The sequence below is a fragment of the Petaurus breviceps genome, unplaced genomic scaffold (genome assembly GCF_028583685.1).
Source record: "Petaurus breviceps papuanus isolate PSGF00001 unplaced genomic scaffold, PetGlider_PUasm1.0 174, whole genome shotgun sequence".
Taxonomy (NCBI): Eukaryota; Metazoa; Chordata; class Mammalia; order Diprotodontia; family Petauridae; genus Petaurus; species Petaurus breviceps.
The window spans coordinates 57,067,139-57,088,478 of record NW_027185761.1 but is presented as its reverse complement, the minus strand read 5'-3'; the positions used below and the strand labels follow the sequence as shown (position 1 = coordinate 57,088,478).

At 47.2% G+C, this 21,340-nt stretch overlaps 2 protein-coding genes across 7 annotated transcripts in view; one reads left to right on the top strand and one right to left on the bottom strand.

Annotated features, from left to right (window-relative positions):
* PXK (PX domain containing serine/threonine kinase like) overlaps positions 1-6,928 on the top strand; it is a 95,315-nt gene extending 88,387 nt beyond the window's left edge. For 3 of the 5 annotated variants that reach the window (XM_069084245.1, XM_069084244.1, XM_069084248.1), the window contains one exon: positions 5,545-6,928. In XM_069084245.1, the coding sequence (XP_068940346.1) occupies positions 5,545-5,756 (212 nt within the window). In that variant the 3' untranslated portion in view covers positions 5,757-6,928. Of the gene's footprint in view, positions 1-150; positions 751-5,544 lie in introns of those variants that run through there. The other 2 variants (XM_069084247.1, XM_069084246.1) reach the window with 1 other exon arrangement.
* A 950-nt stretch (positions 6,929-7,878) lies between these two features.
* PDHB (pyruvate dehydrogenase E1 subunit beta) lies at positions 7,879-14,329 on the bottom strand. 2 transcript variants are annotated; one of them, XM_069084249.1, is made up of 10 exons: positions 14,178-14,329; positions 14,035-14,088; positions 12,867-12,974; positions 12,709-12,771; positions 12,577-12,633; positions 12,130-12,415; positions 11,224-11,334; positions 10,552-10,643; positions 8,793-8,934; positions 7,879-8,433 (listed from the first exon to the last, which is right to left on the bottom strand). In XM_069084249.1, exons 1-10 carry the CDS (start codon positions 14,223-14,225, stop codon positions 8,288-8,290), a joined length of 1,107 nt encoding a protein of 368 aa, XP_068940350.1. In that variant the 5' UTR covers positions 14,226-14,329; the 3' UTR covers positions 7,879-8,287. The 2 variants fall into 2 exon arrangements, with proteins under 2 accessions (XP_068940350.1, XP_068940351.1); XM_069084250.1 differs by having other exon boundaries at positions 12,577-12,612.
* Positions 14,330-21,340: the final 7,011 nt, after the last annotated feature.

The following is a 21,340-nucleotide window of genomic DNA, read 5'->3' as shown; positions in this document are numbered from 1 at the left end:
TGAATGATTTTATTGATTAGACTCTGTATGGGTTTGGCAGGGGAGTCCGCAGTCTCCTCTTGCCTGTGTTTGATTGAATGACACCAACAGCTGAATAATGACTCCTATTCCCTCTTTCTCTCTTCTTCTCTCCTTTGCTGTTTTCAATAGAGCGTGCGCCATTTTGAAGGTGAATTTTCGGTAAAGTAAGCTGATCGTGGTTTCTCCCATTTTAAAGATGCTGTTTCTGTGTGGGAAATGTAACCTCGGTTTCCTAACTTGCTTCACCACTGAGCAAGATGAACAGCAGGAAAAGTGAATTAGAAGCCAGTTCCTTGTCTGGGACAGTTCATTGAAATACAGCATCTTTAAAAAAAAAAAAAAGACTTCATTTGTATTCACCCCATCCGCATTACAGACCTTGCAAAGTTTCCATTTTCACTCTGACTGTAGCTTTAAAAGAAGTTGTTAAACCCTAACATCAGTGGCTAATTGTTGGGCCGGTGAGTTATTGTGCTCTACAGGGCCTCAGCTAAATAAATTACCATGATTAACAGGCCCTAGGAAACCTACTGTCAGCCCATTTCCTCAGTACTACACTGAGACAGCTTGCTTTATTCAAAAAGATATCCTGAGTAAGTGGGTCAACAGTCTCTTTTAATGAAGTGGGTTTTTTTGTCATTTTCCAGATTTCTTATTAAAAAGTCAATCCTCCTTCCCTCTGGCCTCTGGTCTCAACTGGGTTGTCAGATTAATTCCCATGTGACTCTTCTGGAAGAGGCCTGTTGGTGGTGATGGGGGGAGGAGTGTGCCAAGCAAGGGGGAAGGATTTTGAGAAACAAAGGGCTGCCTTTACTTCTCCATGAGAACTAGGAAGGAACGTGAAGAGCCCTGTGACTTTAGGGGCACGAAGTGCGTCACATGTGAGAGGCCTTCCTTGCTTCCCAGTCCTACCTTTTTTATACACAAGACCTTTCTCTGCCCCCACCCCTCTTTCTGAGGTAGAAGCAGGGAACACTGGAATCCAGGGCAATCCCATCCAACAGGGAGATGCCTGGCCACTCTAGTCCTTGGTGAAAATGGAGAGTTTCGGGTCATTCTCTTCCATCTGTCATTCTCTCATATTCCTTAAGACAGTTAAGGTACCCTGGGTGGTCTTTAATACTTATACTTAAATGGGAAGCCTTGATTAGCATCTGCTTAGCATTTTAAAGAGTGCACACTCACACTATGTTGGTCCTAGAGATAAATGGGGATGGGAGTGACCCAATGAAGTTTGGTGGGGAGCTGTCTCCACTGGGAGCGTCTACACAGTCACACTCCAAGGTAGATTGTGTAAGTGTGGAATCCGGATAGTTTGTAAGTGATTCAGACAAAGCAACACTTCCCAGCAAACAGCAGAGTGCTCCCAGAGTCTGTCCCCTGATGAAGTCGGTTTGTTGGTTGCTAAAAGAAAGGAAAGACTGGCTGGATGGAGCCCCATTGACCCTTGGAGGCCAGCCTTTGGCAGGTTGGTTGTTCCTCTGTGTTGGATTTGTTTATAGGGCCAGGCTTCCCTCATTCCCTATCACCTTGTCTGTCTGCTTCCCACACTTCTCCAGATCCTTCATACCTTCCCTTCTTTGGGGATCAGTGATAATAGCCCATCATAATATTACTGTTCCATTCTGTGATCTGCACAATATTCTCTCACCATCTGGCGCATGTGTGTGTCCGGCTCCCTGGTGAGTGAGATGCGCTCAGTCTTAGGCAGAAGTTTCCTGGAGAGGCCAAAGGCCAAAGAGAAGTCAGAAAACACAGGCCCGAGGATCCCACCACTCGAGACCCTAAGGGGCTCAGTGAAAGCGAGTGGTCGTTTCCCCTTTCATCTCTGGCTTCTGCTTGGTGCTACCATCTTTCCTGGCACCAGAGATTGACTCAAGCCTCTCCTCCTATAGAGCTATGCAGGCCGCCTGGCTGCTGCTGCTGCCTGGCCATGAGACATCCACCAGGGCCACTGTTACTCAGCCAAGAGGCCCCGGCTGGTTTCCTTGGGGCTCACAAAGCCGTTTGCTAGTGTAGATGACCATGAGCTTTAGAACCTCTCACTCACCTGCCCCACAATCCCTTCCTTTGGGGCTCTCCCCTATTCCCGCTGCAGCCTTACCCACTTCCACCTGATCAAGGTGACTGTGCCAGGCAGGAATGTAAGCACATTAGAAATGTTAGACCCATTTATTTTGCTCCTTTCATCCTGTGTCCTCCTGGAGCCCTGACCTGCCATGGAGCTAACCTGGGTATGTGGATGTGTGTGTAGTGATTGGTAGGAGCAGACCCAGCTCTTGAGTCAGGACACCGGTCAGTCCTGGCTTTGCCCCTTCCCCTACCCCTAGCCCGGTGACCTTGGCCAAGTTGCTTAGTCTCTCTCTTGGCTTTCATTTCCCCTTTTGCAGAATGAGGGGTAGGTCTCTGAGGTGCCTCCCAACTCTAGATCTGGGCTTCTCTGTGTGGTTGGGTAAGTACAGATGAACAGTTCAAGGCCCAGGGCCTCTGGTCAGAAGTGATATTCCCACATGTCCTGAGCCCAGGCCTTTCCCCCTACAATGAGCCCTTTTAAATTGGTGGCCTCTGGTAGCCTGGGGGCAGCAGCCAGAACCACTAAGAGTCAGAAACCCTTGTGAGGCTGGTACTGCCTTAGGGAGCTTGGGTTGCAAAGGTGAAAGCCAGTCACTCTTCACTGTGGTTCTGTGGGCTCTAAGTCCTGCCGAGGAGCAGAGTGGGCTCCCTGGAGCCCTGCTAGGCTTGTGGTCTTGCTGGACAGATCCACTTAGACCAGCTGGGCAGCATGTCAGCTGTGAAGGCCCCCTGGGAGTGGCAGATGGAGGGGATACCTGTGGGACCCATGTTCCCATTAGGGATGCAGAGGAGCAGGACAGTAGCTGGGGGGACTTGGGGGGTTGCATGTAAGAGGGGAGTGACTTTAAGCCTACCTTTTGGCTCTGGCCAGGCCTACTATCCTCTGTGCCCAGCTGGACCTTCTCACCTGTAAAAAGCCCTTTTCAGTTGTAAGCACTTGACATCCAGGATGTTCCAAAAGTTGGAGGGCGGAAGTGAGCATTCATAGCTTTAAATCCCCTGCAGAAGCAGGGAAGCTTCTTCCATAGCCCACTTCCCATCAAACATGGCATTTCCTTCTTCACTCATCTCTTATCTGTTGTCTAGAAACAGTGGGATTGGATTTGGGTTTGTCTCTTTGTCTCTAAGCATTATTGTTACATAGACAGAGACAGATGGAGGCAACACAGATCCATTAGGCACCTTGCCAAATGTGGGGATACAAAAAGAGGCCAAAGACAGGCCCTGCCCCCCAGGAGCTCACAGTCTAATGAGGGAGGCAGCAAACAGATCTATAGCAATAAGCTGTACACAGGATAAGATGTAGATGGTAAGAATGTATGATAAAAAGTATGGCAAGAAGGTAGGTGGGATTTTAGTTGGAACTTAAAGGAAGTCAGAAGTCTGGAGTAGGGGCCTGAGGAGGGAGAGGTTCCAGGCAGGAGGGAGGGCTGAAGAGAATATTGGACTGACAGGTGGGTAGAGATACAGGTAGATAATGGTGGAACATTTATTAAGGACTTAACTTGTGCCAGGCACTGTCTGAAATGCTGGGGACGCAGATAGAAGGAAGCAAGAGGGCGCACTCATGTATAAGTCTTTCATTTCAACTGTGTTGTGGGTAGGTGAAGTTACCTAAGGTGAGTGCTTCCCAGGAGGGAGATGTCAGGTGTCGCTCATCCCATGGCATGTTCCATTGGCTGTCCTCATCTGTCTGCCTCCCACAGTTAACCCCTTTAGTCCTGCATTAGGTCTCACTTGCAATCTGGCAGAAATGGGAAAAATTCCTCCATTCCCTTCTTCTTTGCCCTCCCAGGGGTGGGGGAAGAGGTTGATGCCGGCATTATGGGCATCTCTGTGCATTTGACATGTGTGTGCACCAAGGACAGCCTGGCCCACCATACCCTGAATCTGAGGCACAGCCCTGTGCTTTATGGGAGGGTTTTCTTGCATTTGCTTTGATTTTGTTCTGAGTAGGAAAAGATGTCTAGTCTGTAATACTTCTAGAAACTGCAGACCCTTTTTTGGCATTGACCCCAGAATCCTTCTCATTCCTCCCCTACTTGGTTTTAAGGTCAGGTCCTCCAGCGACCAAAAGAAGCCCCTGGCCTCCGATGGGGCCCCCCATCCAACAGGCCAGGGAAGCTTCTCTCCAGCAAGCCTCCCCTAAGGAGGGAGAAGCACCCTTCAGCCGGCTCACACATGATCCTCCTGCCTAGAGGCACTCCATAATGAGATGTTGTGTTGCTTTATTATGGAGACATCTTACTAGGGTTTGGGTTCTTTTGAGGGAGAAAAAAATAAACGCTCCATAATTGAAAAATAATTTTTAACAAAGCAAAAAATAGCCCCCTTTCCTCCAGAATGACAAAATGGAGTATGATTATCCCCAAGATGCTTTTCACAGCTCTGGTTTAACTAGCTGAGAATGCCGAATGGTTTTGTGGGGCAGGTTGGGCACTTTTTAGGGGCAGGTTGGGCACTTTTTAGGAGTCGAAGGAAAGTTCCCTGTCAATGAAGGGACTTTCCTGTGCTGGAAGCTCCCCATGTCAGTGACATGACAGGGACAGTACACGGCTCACCTGTCTCCCAACAAAGCTGTCAGAGTGCCTCTTTAGACACTGATCATCACCTCTACAAATCCTGCACTGAACTCAAGTATAAAAATGCCAGTCCTAAAAATCTTAGTATCTAGCAGTGATGAGACAGTGCCCCAAGGTTTACAAACATTACCTTCCCCATTTTATGCATGAGGAAACTAAGGCAGGCAGGCTTGCCCAGGATCACACAGCTAGTAAGTGCCTAAGGCCAGATTCCAGGCCCTGTGCCTCGTTGACATCTTCCAGGAGCCACCTCCAGAGCACAGAAATGACCTCTGTAGACTGGCCTCTGTCCAGCAGAGCATTGAAAGTTGTAAAAGGGGGAGCACGTGACACTTGAGGGCAACAGTTAACTCGCATTAGTTCCCCTTTGGTGCTGTTGAGGCTTGGCATTGACTGACTCCCATGTTCCTTTACCCTCCCTGGGCCTCTGTTTCCTCATCTGTAAAATGGCAGGTTTGGGTTCAACGGCCTCTTCAGAGCCCTTCTGGCTCTGGGGCTGTGATCTGGGATCCTGTGAATTGTCTGGGTGTGTGGGAGGGTGTGCATGTTTGCCAGACATGTTGGGTTGGTGCCATGGGACCCCTTGTGCCAGTGTAGACAGGTCCTTAAGAATCCTGCAGTTACCTGGAGGCACTGCATTGGGTGACCTGAACAGGGTCACACAGCCAGCCATATAGGGCATAGGGAGGACTAGAATCCGGGTCTTCCTCTCAGACCAGCTCCCTCTCCACCACCATTCCATCATGTTCACCATGTTGGCTGTAACGTCCTTTCTGGGAAGCGGTTGCAGCCTGACCATTCATGCCACTGTGAGCTCTGACCCGACCTCCCTATACAGTGGTTGACTGTGATTTCTTTACCTCCTCAGGCGTGTCGGCATTACCGCCACCACCTGCACCTCCCCCTCCACCAGGGCTTCCACCGCCTCCCTCCATGGACGTACCAACACCATCACTCTTTCTGCCTCCATCTGTGAACGGTACCAGCCGAGGAGCCTTACTCAGCTCCATCCAAAATTTTCAGAAAGGTACTTTGAAGAAAGCCAAAACCTGTGATCACAGCGCCCCAAGGATCTCCTGAGGTTGGCTGTTTGCAATTGGCCGCCACCTTGAAGGCTTTCCCCTTTGACACATGCTTCCACGTTGAATGACTGATGAGCCAGGGGGCGGCACTGTGCAGATAACCACCCAAGGGTCTCTTCAGGAGGGCAGCAATGCGGCAAGGAGTTTGAGTGTGAATGGCAACCTCGCTTTTGTCTCTGGGCATCTTTAGTCATCATAGTTCCTTCTACCAACGAGTCAGAAAGCAGGGCAACAGTGACAGTCCTCAGATCATGGCAGCAAGTGCATTGTGTTGTGGCTCCGCCTTCCCCCAGCAAGAGCTAGAGGGACCAAGGTGCGGCCAATACTGTCCGTCCCAAAGTACTGTCCGAGCCCTCACAGACGCCTCCCAGCTTTGTGGATTCACCTTCATCTGCAGTTTCCATCAGAGCGCTTGGCCCAAAGCACAGCCCATGGCTCAGTTCAGAAGACAACTGGGAGCTTTTGAATGGCCTGAAAATAACCTGGAAAATGGAGGACGTCTACTGTGAGTTTTAACTGGGACACTTCCTCAGTTTTGGGGATTGTTCAGACAGCCCCTCTATGCCCCAAATTGCCACTTTCTATTAAGAATCTTTTGGAAAGGGGACCAGAGAGAATATTAATGGGATTCATCAGATAAGGAATGCTTCTAACATTTCCCACCGAATCAGTTGAAGGCAAGGGAGGGTTTCTTACAACACAAATAAATTTAACATCTTTAAGAAATGAACATCTTGGAAAAACTGAATATAAAATACATCTTACATATCCTTAATGTTATTGATTTATTTGAAAAGATCCTTTATTTTATGATTTGCTTAAACCTTTAAACAAATTGCACTTTAAAGGATTATAGATAATCCATTTTTGAATTCAAGTATCCATCAGTGTTTGTTACTATGCAGAGAGAATGTCATTGTGTATAGTTTCATGTAACCTGTGATATATATTCAGTTGTATTTTTTATTAAAATAATAAACCATGTCAAGAGAACTTGTCTATATAGATGAAGTAGGTATTTTAAGACACTATACCTTAAGGATTCTTGGAGACACCATTTAGTAAAGGGGGAGAGATTTGTACAGTATTTTTTTCTAAATTTTAGTTTTCCTTTTTCATGTCCTATTTTCTTGTCATTTCTTTATTAATAAAAGCTAACTCCTACTGTAAGCAAGATCTTCCTTTTTCACATTTAAATATGGCTTTGATATACACGCTTGTTTTAGGAATTTCTGAGGACAATTCTGGAGATAGAGATATTTAGCATTTCTAACACAATGTCAAAAATACTAACATTAGGGACAGCTAGGTGGCACAGTGAACAGAGCACTAGCCCTGGAGTCAGGAGGACCTGAGTTCAAATCCAGCCTCAGACACTTAACATACTTAGCTGTGTGACTTTGGGCAAGTCACTTAACACCAATTGCTCTCCAAAAAACAAGAAGACTTTTAAGGGGCAGCCAGATGGCACAGTAAGAGCACTGGCCCCAGAGTTGGGAGACCTGGGATTGGTTCCGGGCTCAGATACTTAACACCCACACAAAATAACTGGCCATGTAACCTTGAGAAAGTTACTTAACCCCGATTGCTTTAAAAAAAAAATACTAACATTGCCTTGCTTCTGGCAAAACGGTGGACAAATGAGTCAGGAGCAGCTTTAAGACTGAGGAAGCTTTTTAAAAACCAACTGTCTCTGTGCTGGGGGGAAATGGGGCCTTGTCTCCCTAAGATGCTGCCCACTTTGTAGCACACCCTCTGTCCGTCACCTTCTCTTCTCCCCTAGAAGCAGGATGCTGGGATTTAAGAGCTGCCAGAGGTGGCATTAGAGTTCATCCAGTGCAGCCTTTCTCCAAAAGCAGGAGTCATTCTAGGTAACTGATTTGTTCTTCTGTTTGTTGGGAACCTGGATGTAAAGACCCTTGTCAAAATTTAGGCCCAGTTAACCATTTGTATTTGACTTCGGGCAGGGATACCTTTAAGTAAGTTGCCACAATTATGGGAAATGTTGACTCTCTACTTACTGACCCCCATCACTGGCCTGACCCTATTTCTTCATCTCCCAAAACAATCTCCTTCCCACGAAATAATTTGGGAGAGAATGATCACAAGAACACCACCAATGACTGGAACCAGAAGGCATTTATTCCTTATCAAAACAACTCAACTAAGTCAGGTCACGCTTTCCTTCTGTACAGATAAGTGTCAGGCAGACCCTTGACCAGGGTCCCTCAATGCCCCCGATGCATTGTACTGTTGGTAGTAGAGGCAAAAACATTCTATTGATGAGTTTTCTTTGGAGTAGAAATAGCTTAACTGTAACAGACACAAAAGGGCGGAAGGTCTCAGGACTGAGATGGCGAGAGGGTTCCTAGCCCAAGTGCTCTGACACCTTCCCCCACAGAAAATGGTATCCAGAGGCCTTGTGGCTCCAGACCAGTACAATTATGCATGTGAACCGACAGTGCGTCCTAACCTCTGAAGCAATAATTACACGCAAGAAATCCAAGGGACTTCAATGTCAAGTACAAATTAGATATTCAGTGTTTTCTTGATTGCAAAGATGATGTCCTTAACTTGAGGGATGCAGTTTTCTTCCAGAATCTTTGCATAAGGCATAGGAACATCAGCCCCTGTGACTCGGACAGCAGGTGCATCAAGGAAGTTAAATGCGGGACCTGAAACAAAGGAGGACACATGAAGGCTTGCCTAGATAAAGTCATAATTCAGAAAAGTTAGAGGATAGAGGTGCTGCCACCTCATTTTTCTGCCTAAGTGGAAGCTGGAAGTGCCTGCTGATTCTCCCCAACCTCAATGTATCTAACTTTCTGAGAGGCATCTAAATTCAGCAATGGTTTATTAAATGCCTACTGCTTGCAGGACCCGGTGGGAGGCATACAAAACCCAACAGTCCCTTTTCCCAAGGAGTTTCCATTTTCTTGCTTGGGGGATTGGGGGTGAGAGAATGAACAAGATCAACGGGGATGGTGGTGAGCACACCAAGCACAGGTTCCATGGGGCTGGGTCTTTCAAATACCTTCCATGATCCTCGCACAGATCTCAGCTCCCACCCCAAATTGGGGCCAGCCTCCTTCAACAGTCACCAGGTGATTGGTCTTCATCACACTGAGCTCAATGGTCTCAATGTCCATTGGTCTAATGGTACGCAGGTTGATCACCTAAAACACAAGAGGTTTTTTTTTTTTCAAGTTGTCCACGGGAAGTCTTTAGAATACAAGTCTCCGTTTGGGTTCTTACTGATGCCACTTTATTTTATTATTAAAAGCACTGTAGCTAAGATACAAAGTGCAGCAGCCAAACTGACTGTCCCTGATCCCCATGTTCAGGTCCATAGATAAACAGCAAAGACGCTTTAAGCACACTCTGCCGTGGGCCAGTCACTTGAAACATCCTCATTTCATCCAAACACTTCTCCAAGATGGGTTCTGAGAGTAACATTCCCCCTTTACAGGTAAGGAAACGGAGAAGCAAGCTCACTGCAATTCCATTCCGCCCCAGCACACCATTCATTCATATTCCATTAACCAGAAGCCTGAGCAGGAAGGGCACCTGAGGGCCCTGGGCACCAGGCTGCATCTGTGGCATATGCCCAAAGATGAAGCCTGTGATGCCACCACCTCTTCAAAATGAGGGTGATGGGCCAGAGGCTCTGAGATCCTGTGATGGGGAAGTAGGATGGAATTAAAGGCCATGAAATCATCTGGGCAGCATGAGTGAGGATGCCAAGAGCAGAAAAGATCAGGAGAAAGAGAGAAATGAGGACAAACAGCCCATTTTCCCAGAGGCCTGGGAATGAGGCTTCCTGGTGATCAGAGGGGCCTGCAGGACCTATTCCCAGGGAAGCTGGCCAGCCTCCATTTGGTAGGGGGCCTTTCCCACTAAATCCAAGAGAAGAGGAAGGACACAACCAGGTATCCTTTCGGGGCGCATCTCCATGGGAGTCAGGACCAGCTAGGACAGAACTTGACATGCAGAATCATGGGTATTGGGGCAGCTGGGACTGGGGGAGGAAACCAGGTCATTCAGGGCTAAAAGGAGCTGGGGGCAGAAAATGTGGAAAAGATAACCAAGAAGGAAGCCAACTACTGTCATGGACAAGAGAGATCAGACTAGAAAAAATGGGAAGGAGTTCCAGAAAGGATCCCTATAATTAAAGGAAGTCTTCTGCAGCTCCCAATCAGATGAGTGTGGAAGGGATTTCTGCTGAAAGAAACTTGATGAAATGACTTCAAGAGTCCCTTTACTCCCTGAGGATCCGCACCATGCCGAGCAGAGGGTGTATCATAGTGCCCGTTCTGTGCTGGGCACAAACCTTCACAGCTAGGTTAATGCCTCAGTCTACTGAGTCTTAGGTCCCAAGAACACATGAGCACTTAATAAGTGGGTATTTGCTATAGAAAACAATGAATGTGATCACTTTAGGTACACACTGAAAGAAGCTCATGAACTGGTGCAGAAGCACAGAGAGTCAGGAGAAGTATCTGCACATGACCACCGCCGGGTGTGGAGACACAATGCCCGCTACCCCTTACAGTGACCATGCAGCGCCCTGCTGGCGCTGCACACACACTATCAGACAAGGTGGAAGCAGGGGTCACTTTTGTTCAAATGCTTTGTTTCCCTCTTTAACATCTTTGTCAGAAAAGATGGCTTGCTGGGTAAGGAAAAGTAGGGGAAGAGACATCTGGAAATGACAGTGATGTGTTAAAAAGACATAAATTAAACAACTGCCCCCCCCCCCCCCCCCGCCACCCCGCCACCCCATATAAACCTACCTCACATTCTACTCCCTCTTTAGACAGTATAGCAGCTGCTTCCAAACAATGGCCAACAGGTCGTGAGTGGGAAACCAGTGTAATGTGGGTTCCTAAAATCAAACAGCAACACAGGAGAATGAGGCTGCTCACATCTCACCACTTACAACTCTTAGGAATTTCTGCTTGCTTTAACGCCTGAAAGTTAAGTCTGGTGCAGTGTGGAATAATGCGCTTCCGGAAAATGGAATGTTCCTGGGATAAAAGCTCTTTCAAATCTATGAATCTCAGGCAGAAAAAAGCTGACGAGTTAAAGAAATAAAAACTAATGTACAGTGCTCCACAGATCTATTTCATTGGATCCTCATAACAACCCAGGGAGGTAGGTGCTACTGTAATCCTTATTTTACAGTTGAGGAAACTGAGGCAGATGGAGGTTAAGTGACTTGTCTAGGATCACACAGCTAAGAAGTGTCTGGGGGAAGACTGGGATTCAGGTCTTCCTGGCTCTATGTCCAGGGGGCTCCCTCCACTGTACCACCTAGCCTCAAATAAAAACACAACCAGGCTTGGGCCCTAAAATCTTTCTACTGAAAATTCAAGGAAATCATCCCAATACATGACTGCTCCACTTCTCTTATCTACATGGGGGGTGGGGAGGGGGAGAGGAGAGAGGGTATGACAGATTTTTACCTTCCCTTTCTAATTTAGCTTTTCCAATAGGAACCAGGAAATCTTTTGACTGAGCTTCCTCTGGAAATTCAAAAGGAACTCCATACATGAGTTCATTTTCCAGCACCACAACTGCAAAACAAAAAGGATTACTCCTAGATAAGAATGAGGCCCTGAAGGGTGAGGGGGAGTGAGCAGTAGTCATCTGGGCCCCCCACCCCCCCCCCAACTCCCTCCCACCAATGCCTTCCTAGGAGAACTGAGAGAAGTCACAAGGGATGGGAGAGAGGAGAGGCGCCCAAGTCAGGGACATGGCAAAACTCTAGAGCCCAGCCAGACCCCGACTAAAATGAAACATTTTTTAGAAACATTTAATAAAGCAGATAAAATATACAACACAGAGAATGTTATTTTGAGGTTTTCTAAGTCAATGTGAGGCCCACAGGGCTCCAAGGCATTCCAAGTCTGTCCTGAAATAATTTTAAAATAAGTATCAGGGGGTTTTAAGAATGACTGACTACTCAGTGTATTCTTTTTTTTTTTTTTTTAAAGCAATCGGGGTTAAGTAACTTGCTCAAAGTTACACGGCCAGTTATTTCTGGGTGTGGTGCTGAGTGTCTGAGCCCGGGATTCGATCTCCAGGTCTTTTCAACACTGGAGCCGGTGCTCTTACTCGCTGTGCTACGTGGCCGCCCCAACTCAGTGTATTCTTAAAACAAATCAGTGCCATTGACTTCTAGAAAAGTTTCACTTAGAAGGTGCAAACAGATGTTTTTTGTTTAATGAACATTAAGATATTATTCACATCGGAACAGGAAGAAATCAAGATTTAAAAACAAAATTAGTTTCTCTCCATTTCTAAGATTTCCTCCAACTATAAGATTCTATGTAAGATACTCTATAAATCAGAATGAAAAAAGGACTCACCTGGATTATCATCCCGGATTGCTGATTTCATAAGTCCTTTTGAATCCTCTGCACTCCAAGGACTGACCACTTTTAATCCAGGACAGTGCCCATACCAAGCTGCAAAACACTGTGAATGTTGGGCAGCCACACCAGCGGAAGCACCATTAGGTCCCCTGAAGACAATGGGCACAGGCTGAAGTCCACCTGACATATAGTAAGTCTTGGCAGCTGAGTTTATAACCTGGTCGATTGCTTGCATAGAGAAATTGAAGGTCATAAATTCACAAATAGGCCTCAATCCAGCCTGTTAAATTAGGGGAAAAAAAACAACATAACTAAGTAGTTAAATTAAAAGGAAAAAAGTATCAACTACTATTGCTGCACTATGTTAAAGCAACTTTCAAGAGACAAAGTTAAAAATGACCTATGTAGGTGAGTTTTGAGAAATGTGTATTGCATACATACCATGGCTGCCCCAACAGCAATCCCGGCAAAGCCCATCTGAAATAGCAAAACAAAAGTCTGGAATGGAACTCCTCGTTACCGTGCAAACATTTGCAACTCCCACTTGGGGGCAGTCCCAGATTTGGCCCCTACCTCTGAAATGGGGGTGTCGATTATTCTCTTGTCTCCGTACTTCTTCCACAGGCCTCTGCTGACCTGCAGTTAATACAAAGTCAGACCCAGTTACTGGCAGCAGGCAGGAGATCTGGGCAACCTTCCGCCACATGTGGCTAGAAATTCTTGGTCATTACCTTGTAGGCCCCATCGTACTGAGCAACTTCTTCTCCGAGCAAAAAGACCTTCTCATCCCGTTCCAATTCTTCATCCATCGCCTGATTCAAAGCATCTCTAACTGTCACCTGTGGAAGGAGGAGGCTTCTTCTGAAGACGCCCAGGAGCCCTCCCAAGACTCTACCGCCCACCCAGACACCCAGCCGAGGAGCCGAGGAGAGTGTTTCTCTGCGGTCAAGGCAGGAACATGCCCCAAACCCAAGTCACATCCGTCCTACAGCCAAGGCTTTGGGGGCAAAGCTCAGCGCCCATCTTAGGATCATCCCAGGCATTTATCAGCAACTTCTCCCCAGGGAATCCAGGGCAGAATGTTTGCTTTTAACTAAATTAGTTGATTAAAATCTACTATAAGCTTGGGCAACGACAAGAACGTGTCCTGTTTGGCTTTCATCACATAGTTCGGAGAGGACACAAGAACTTGCCATGGGGGAGGGGCAGATCTGAGACCGGAGCTGTTACAATGAATCCCTGTCTCCTTCGGATGGTTACAAAGTTAACCCGGAGAAAGCCCAGGGAGGAGGAAGCTGGGGGCGGGGCAGCTGTTACAGGAGCCTGGGTTTGTAGGTCGGCCTTTCCTTGCAAAACGGAGGAGCCCCTGGAGGAAAGGAGGGTACGGGGAGAAGCCCAGCGCCCTGGGGGGCACGTGTTCTGCTTTCTGAATCTGTTCACTCTGATTTTTTTTTTAAAGATTTTCTGGTTTTCTATAGGCAGGGTCAGGTTCTAACCCTGGGCTTGGCCGGACAGCCAGGGGAGTGGGAGGGGAAGGAACGAGCATTTATTAAGCACCTCTGCATGTGGGCCCCGGGCTACACCTACCTCAGGGAATGCTTGGCTGTCATTGCGCCCATTGCACAGAGAAGGCAAAGGCAGAGGCCGGACAACCCCCCCAGCCCCGCCCAGTGATGCGCACCGCGCCTACCCTCAATGGGCTTACACTCCTCCTCGAGTGCCAGCCCCCTGCCTCGCCGAGGAAGCCAATGAAGCCCGGAGCGGAAGTGGGAAGGGGGAGTGGCTGGGGCTGGAGCTCAGCTGAGGTCGCCTGGTCATGCCCCCCCACACTCCCCGACGCTGGGACCCAGCGCGCAGGCGCAGCCCCGGCCTCCCAGCCGTCCCACCCCGTCCTGTTACCTGCAGCGCCGCCGGCGCCGAACGGTGGAAGCGCCTCCGCAGCAGCCGGGACACCTGGCAGGCAGGGAGAGAGAGAGAGAGGGTCAGTGGGGTGGAGGGGCCGGGGCTGGCGTGTGAGGAGGGGTCTTCGGAGCCGCGCCTACCTGCTGGCCGCAGCCGGTGAGCCCGCTTCGCACTAGCCCCGCCGCCATCTTGCCCGTGTCCTCTACCGGTGACGGAGAATTGGTCTAATGACAACGGCAAGCCATTACGAGGTCGGCCCCGCCCCTGCCCTCGGCACTGTCCAATCGGAGGATGCGGCGTGCTCGTGCTTCCCTCCCTCCCCCTCTGGGAGGCGGAGCAAGGGCGGGGCCCCGGAGCGAGGCAGCCTGGGATTGGAGCTCTAGTTGTCTCCCTCTCCGCCGGAGGCGTCACCCGATTTCGATGAAAATCAACTTTATTGACAGCCTCGGGGCGGACACGCGGCGGGCACGTTGTGCCCTTTGCCCGAGACCGACCGTGGGCTGAAGCCCCAGCCTCCTTCCAGCCCTGACGGTTATCTCTCCTTCCTGGGGAGCCTGTCGGGCCCGCAGAGCTCTGGTTCTCCCATGCCTCCATCTCTGATAGCTAACGGATCATTCCCCAAGCTATCCGCCGGGCCGGGTGTTTGTTGTGGGCTGCGCGAGCTCACCTAGGGTTGTAAATATCAGCAGTGGAGTCAGCCTAGAGTGTAAAGGTCAGCTGGGAGACCGGGAGACCCGCCCCTCTCTCCCTAAGGCTACCTACCCGCAGTTCACTTTCAGTTTTATTGTATTTTCAATTCCCAACTTTTCTCTCCAACCCACAGAGAAAGCAAGAATAGTGTGCAGTCAGGGCCTGAGTATAGGTCCCAGCTCTAACACTTGTATTACCTGCACAGCTTCAAGCAAGTTACATAACACATCTGAGTCTCAGTTTCCTCAAAGGTATGAGTGATGAGGTGCAGTCTTGGGAACCCCCTAGAGCTCTCCTTGAATCTTTGAGGTACAGGCTCTGGAACTCCCCTTGAACTCTGATTAAATTGTCCCACTTGATGAGGCATTTGCATGAGGCCATAAGCCTTACATGGCTGGGCCCAGACCTCAGTTACTAGCCTAACCCTCCATTGTCCATCTACTTCCCACCCTTGAGTCAATCAAAATATCAATCCACCCTTGAACTGGCCTAGTCCATCATTGTCTGTAGTCTCCAGGTAGCCTCCAGCAACTTCCCACCCTTAATCACTCATTAACCTCATCTGACTTCTCCTGAAGACCCTCCCCAAACTCCTCCTCTAGGCCACCCCTAGATTTCTCCCACAACCTTCTGTATATAAGACCCCATCTTACACGGCATAGAATGACCTAGCACTGACTTAGTCTGTTTCAGATGATTCTTTCCCACTTGTCCAATGCAAGTGTCACAGATACCTAGGCTCCTGAAGAGTCTACCCAATATGGCGAACTTTCAATAAACTTTACTTTTCTTTGGCTGAGAGAAGGCTTGAGTCAAATTCATTGGGCAGGACCCCGAGTGTTGCTATTAAGCCTGCACCTCCTCATAAGGAGAGGGTTGGAGGAGGTGACTTCTGGGAGCTTTCCCAACTCTGAATCTGTGATCCACTGAGCAGGGATTTTCCTGGGCAGCATCCTTGATCCTCTTCCACCATTAGGCAGCACAGATCATCAGGCCCTTTTGGTGACTTCCACCCCAGATCTTCCCTCTGGGGACAAGTAAAGCAAGATTCCTCAGAAATGCATCAGCACTTCCAACACCACACCTGAAGACCGCTACTAGGGCTACTTTAAACCTTCTCCTGGCTAAACAGCCCTGAACTTCACATGGCATGATCTATGGAGGTGATGAGGCACAAGCACTGGGAACCCCCTTGAAACTCTCCTTGAAAGAGGTACAGCCTCTGGGATCCCCCTGGAACTCCATTGAATCTTCCCATGTGATAAGGCATTTGCCTGAGGCCATAAGCCTTTCATTATAGCTCAACCCAAATCTCTGTCACTAGCCTAGCCCTCCATTGTCCAGCTACCTTCCCTTGATCCTTCCAAAATATCTATGCCCAAATCAAATCTGTTACCCTTAAACTAGTTTAGCCCTCCATGGTCTGTCCCTCCGGCTATTTCCCACCTTTAATCTCTCATTACTTGAGTTTGACCTCATTTGACTCCTCCTGAAGACCTTCCCCAAACTCCTCCTCTAGACCAGCCCTAAATCCTCCCACAACCTTTCTGTATATAAGCCCCATCTTGCCTTCATGAGGCCATTGAGAATTAGGGCAGACTCATTCTGTGTCAGATCTGGCCTGCTTGTCCAATACAAGTGTCACTGATACCGAGGCTCCTTAAGAGTCTACCCATTACGGCCAGCCTTAAATACACTTTGCTTTACTTTGACTGAGAGAAGACTTGAGCTGAATTCATTCAGCAGGTCTGGGTGAGTTGGTATTTTGGGGTCTTGAGCACCCCTAATCCTCAAATCTCAGCATTTTATGGCTCCCTGACCTCAGCAGAGGGAGGCAGCCCCTGGCTGTGGTGGCTGTCTCTGAGCTGCATCTGCTGCCCTGCCTGGTTTCAAGACCACAGAACAAGAAGGGCCAGTACCTGCCACCCTTTGGTGTCTCTTTGCCTGTTCTACTGGCTTTCCTGCTTCCTTCTGTGTGTTGTCCCCTCCCTTAGATGTTAATGTCCCAGAGGGTGGGGGCTGTCTTTATTATTTATGTCCCTAGCACATCATCATAGGCGCTTACTATTTATTGGATTGTTGCTTTGGTTTGGTTGTTGCCCTCTGGATCCTTGGCAATTCAATTGAACAAACATTCATTAAATGCTTGCTGTGTACTAGGAACTAGAAATTCAAAAAACCAAACCATACCAGCCTCCAAGAATCAGTATGAGGCACAGAGAATAGAGGGCCTGGGACTGGAGTCAGGAAGACCTGAGTTCAAATCCAGCCTTAGACTCTTACTAGCTGTATAACCCTAGGCAAGTCACTTAACCTCTGTTTGCCTCGGTTTCCTTATCTGTAAAATAGGAATAATCATAACATCCACCTCACTGGTTGTTGTAAGGATTAAATGAGATATTTGTTAAAAGTGCTTATTCAGGTATCCAAGTTATATAAATGCTTATTCCTTTTTCTTCCTCTTGGGGTGGAAAGAGCAAAGCAACATACAGGTAAACACAAGGTAATTTCCGGAGGGTGAAAATACTAGCAACTGGAAGAATCAGCAGACTTCCTGTAGGAGGTGGTCTCCGAGCCAAGAAGAAACCAGAGATTATATGAGGCTGAGGTGAGGAGGGAAGTTTTGAAGGGAAATGGAATTTGGAATAGTGCCTGCTTGGCTGGAGCAGAGAGTGGGGGGAAGGAAGTAATATAAATCAGTCTGGACTGGTCGCCAAGATGAGCTGTTGGTGTTTGATCCTTGAATCAGTAGGGATCCACTTAGTGACTTTGAACAGAGTTATCGATGCATATATAGTCCTGAATGGTTGAATCTGGGACCCAATGCCCCCCAGCCTCGGCTCCTCATTATTCCTACTTCTTCCTTCTCATTCCTCTCCAACATGTCACCAAAACTAAAGTAAAGTTAGAGCAGTGACCTTGGGTCCTGTAGGGCTGCAAACACCTAACAATGAGGTATGACTTGGTTGTTACTTTTGGACTATGTTCAGGAAGCCAGTGCTTGCCAAGAAGAACTGGACACTCGTCCACCCACACAAGAGTCAGCCATTCACCAAGGTCAAGCTAGGTTAAACTGCCCTTCCCCTTTCTGGACATACACGTTATTTTATGGCCCAGGCCACACACCTTATTTTTCCTCTTTCCCTTCAGGATTGCCCATAAGTCTTTTCAACCTAAGTATGAAGTTTGGAGAAGTGAGCTTAGTGGTGAAGATGATGGGTTCTGTTTTCAGTATGCCCGAACAATTCCCAGGTGAAGATGTCCTACAGGCAGTTGGAATTCAGGAGGGAAATCAGGGTAAAACACACAGCTATGAGAGTCAGAAGTGGAGACATGGGTCTGGTCCTCCTGGTTGATGATGTTGTCTTTAAGAATGCTCTAGAAGAACTCGAGGAAAGACCTAAAAAAAGCTAGCGCAGAGGTTTCCAAACTGCCACTTAAAAAAAATTACCCAGGACCCTCCTGGAAATCAACTTTCTTTAACTCATTAACAGTTTGTTTATCTGAAATTTGCATCACTTAAGAAAACATAACTTTTAAAAAATGACTCATCTTAAATCTAATAATTTATTATAAATTTATGTTTTTTTTCCTGCATTGAAATTTAGATGACACAGTATTGTGTCATGTAACAGTATAGTATGGTATTGTAAACAAATCATCACACACACACACACACACATTCCTGCCGATGCATGCTGGATTTCCCCACAATGTGTGACATATTCACCTGCCAACATTTACTTGTTAAGACCTGTCGAGGACTTGACCACTGATTGGTTATAACTTGCATTTTGTGTGTTTATTTGGAAAATAATATAATCACTACAACTTTAACTCTGAAACATGTACAAATGACTTTTAAAAATTTTCTTCTCTTTTTTCCTTTTTGTTTCCACTTCCCCTTATTTTTATTTAATGCCCCTCAATTGTACCCCAGGTTGCTATCCCCCACTGTTCCAGGGCCCCCCAGGGGGCCATATGGCCCACTTTGGGACCTCTGAACTAGAGGAACATGGATAAATGCCAGTTTTTCAGAACCATTATCAAGTGTGTGGGTTATTTCATTTCTTACAAGGTATGAGATAGAAGCTTTTCTGGTTTGGCCACATCTACAGAAGCATTGAGATTTAAGTATGTTTCTTGGATTTGGTGATTATTATCACAAATCTGTTAAGAACTATATTTCTAGGGGCAGCCAGGTAGCACAGCGAGTAAGAGCACCGGCTCCAGTGTTGAGAAGACCTGGAGATCGAATCCCGGGCTCAGACACTTAGCACCCACCCAGAAATAATAGCTGGCCGTGTAACCTTGAGCAAGTTACTTAACCCTGATTGCTTTAAAAAAAAAAAAAGAACTATATTTCTATTGCCAAGCCACTGAATGTACAATGTAAACTAATGTTTGCATGATTGAAGAAAACCAGAGGGAGCAGGACAAAAAAAGCCAATTTATCTTAAAAATTACAAAAGCTTTTTGGAGACCAATAGATAGATTGATGTGAACAAACTTTCAAAGATTCAATCAGCTACCTCATACATGCCACCACTCCTGGCCAATGCAGACAAAAACCAAGCCTTTTGTCCTATGTACAGGTGCCACCTTGGAAGGCTTGAGAGCAACCTTGTACCAAGTAAGGAATGATCACCAGAAACCAGTCACATTTGCCACCAGAGGGCTGGGAGACAGCAAGATTTTTCATCCATTCTACAAGACAGAGTTCTTGACTTTGGAGTATGAGTCACTGAGCAGATCACAGACTCAGCACAGAGTGCAATTATAAAAGCAAATGACCAGTCCACTGACATATTTTGACAAGTGCTGAGTTAAATGCTGCTTGCTAGAGATGGGCATGAGTTCTGCATATATGCCCTGCCAGGGAAGGGTCCCAAAGACCACATGACCTAATTAAGCAAGGAGTAGAGGCTATCTATGTGGTATCCCTCTGGAGCTGGGCTACAAGCAGATAGCATTGCAGAGGAGACGTTGGCACTCCCACCAGACTTGTTTTACTGAACCACCCTTCTTTACTTCTATTGTCGATAGACAATGGGTGGTGAGACCAGATGGCTGATGAGGAACTCTGAAAAGTAATACAAACCAGGAAGCAAGGAAATGAGAAATGACACTAAAGGATTCCAATTCCAGTCACCTTAAGGTACCCTGCTACTGAGACAATGACAAAAATTAGAGATGTGCAACTACCATGATGCAGTTAGCACCACCCAAATTGTATCCTACTTGAGGTCTTTGGACACACCAGTCAGGAAAGAGCCCTACAGCCAGCAAAGAACAGACCTGACTGGCCCCAAATGGCTGCAGGCCTCGATAAGAAGTGAAAAATATGATTCATTGTTTGCAAAGAGAAGTATTGCCAACTTGTGCCTGGTTCATAGGAAATATAAACACTAGCCAACCTTTAGTCTTTGTCCTCATTGACTTTTTGTCTCTGGAGGGAAATCAGGAAGACTATCTTCTGTTAGCGACTGACTATTTCAAAGAGTAAGGCCTATCCAACTGGGAACCAAAAGTATTTTATGGTTGCTAAAGTATTATAGGGAAAGCATTTCTCAGTGAATGGTCTTCTAGCCAGTATTCATTCTGACCAAAACAGGGACTTTGAAAGGGTTCTGCTTAAACAAGTGTTCGCTCTGGCTGGCTTCCAGAAGGATAGAATTATACCTTACCACCCACAATCTCAGCATTTCAGGTCCCACACAGTTGAACGTGTGGCATTTCCAGAACACAGGTGAAGCCTGACCAGGAAGGACATCACAGGTTTTACACAATACCTAACAAGGATTGGGCAAGAGCCATCACTTATTTGGCATCTGTGGTCCTGCCTGGGCCCTCCCAAAGATAAGCTCTTCACTGTGTCGCTAACTTAAGCCTTGACTGACACCTGCTTCCTCAGTCTCCTCTCTTCTCGGACCTGAGGGCTGGAGGTTGGAGCACCCAAATCCTTCTAGTTCCTTCCTCTATACAGGGCAGAAGCTGGACTCTTAGCTCACTCCATGCAACATCTGCTGCCCTGCCTGATTTCAGCTCCATGGAACAAGATGTCCCTAAACCACCCACTCCTCTTTCTGCCTTCTTTATGGTCTCTCTTCTCTTCAGATTGTAAGCTCCTTGAGGACTGGTCCTCTTCCAGGAACAAAGGGCAAACAACAACCACAGCCCATCTTTCTTTTTATTAATTGCATCCAGGTACACAGTAGGTGTTTAATAAATGCTTATTGGATTGAACTTTTGTTTCTGTAGTCTCTGAGAATGGAGAGACTACATATACTCACAGCTAGTATATCTCTTAGCTGACATACTTACAACTTCCTTTCAGAAGAACATTTACAGAAACAAAGGTAAGATACTTGAATTCACTGTCAAGGCTTTTAACAGGGAAGAAGTTGGGGTTTTACTAAACAAACCTAGTCAGCTAGGTGACTAAGCAGGTAGAGTCACACTTGAAGTAGGAAGACCTGAGTTCAAATCCTGCATCAGATACTCATGAGTTATCTGTGAAGGCAACTCCCTTAACCTCTCTGTGCCTATTTTGACATCTGCAAAATGGGGATAATAACAGTAACCACCTAGCAGGGTTGTTGTGAGGATCGGA

Bases quoted from the DNA above. Each gene is read 5' to 3' on its own strand.
- PDHB (XM_069084249.1), bottom strand. From the start codon at position 14,225: ATGGCGGCGGGGCTAGTGCGAAGCGGGCTCACCGGCTGCGGCCAGCAG. The intron at 12,975-14,034 runs GTAACAGGACGG...CTCCTTCCACAG, and splicing joins CGGCGCCGGCGGCGCTGCAG to GTGACAGTTAGAGATGCTTT. The intron at 12,634-12,708 runs GTAGGGGCCAAA...GTTCCATTCCAG, and splicing joins TCGACACCCCCATTTCAGAG to ACTTTTGTTTTGCTATTTCA.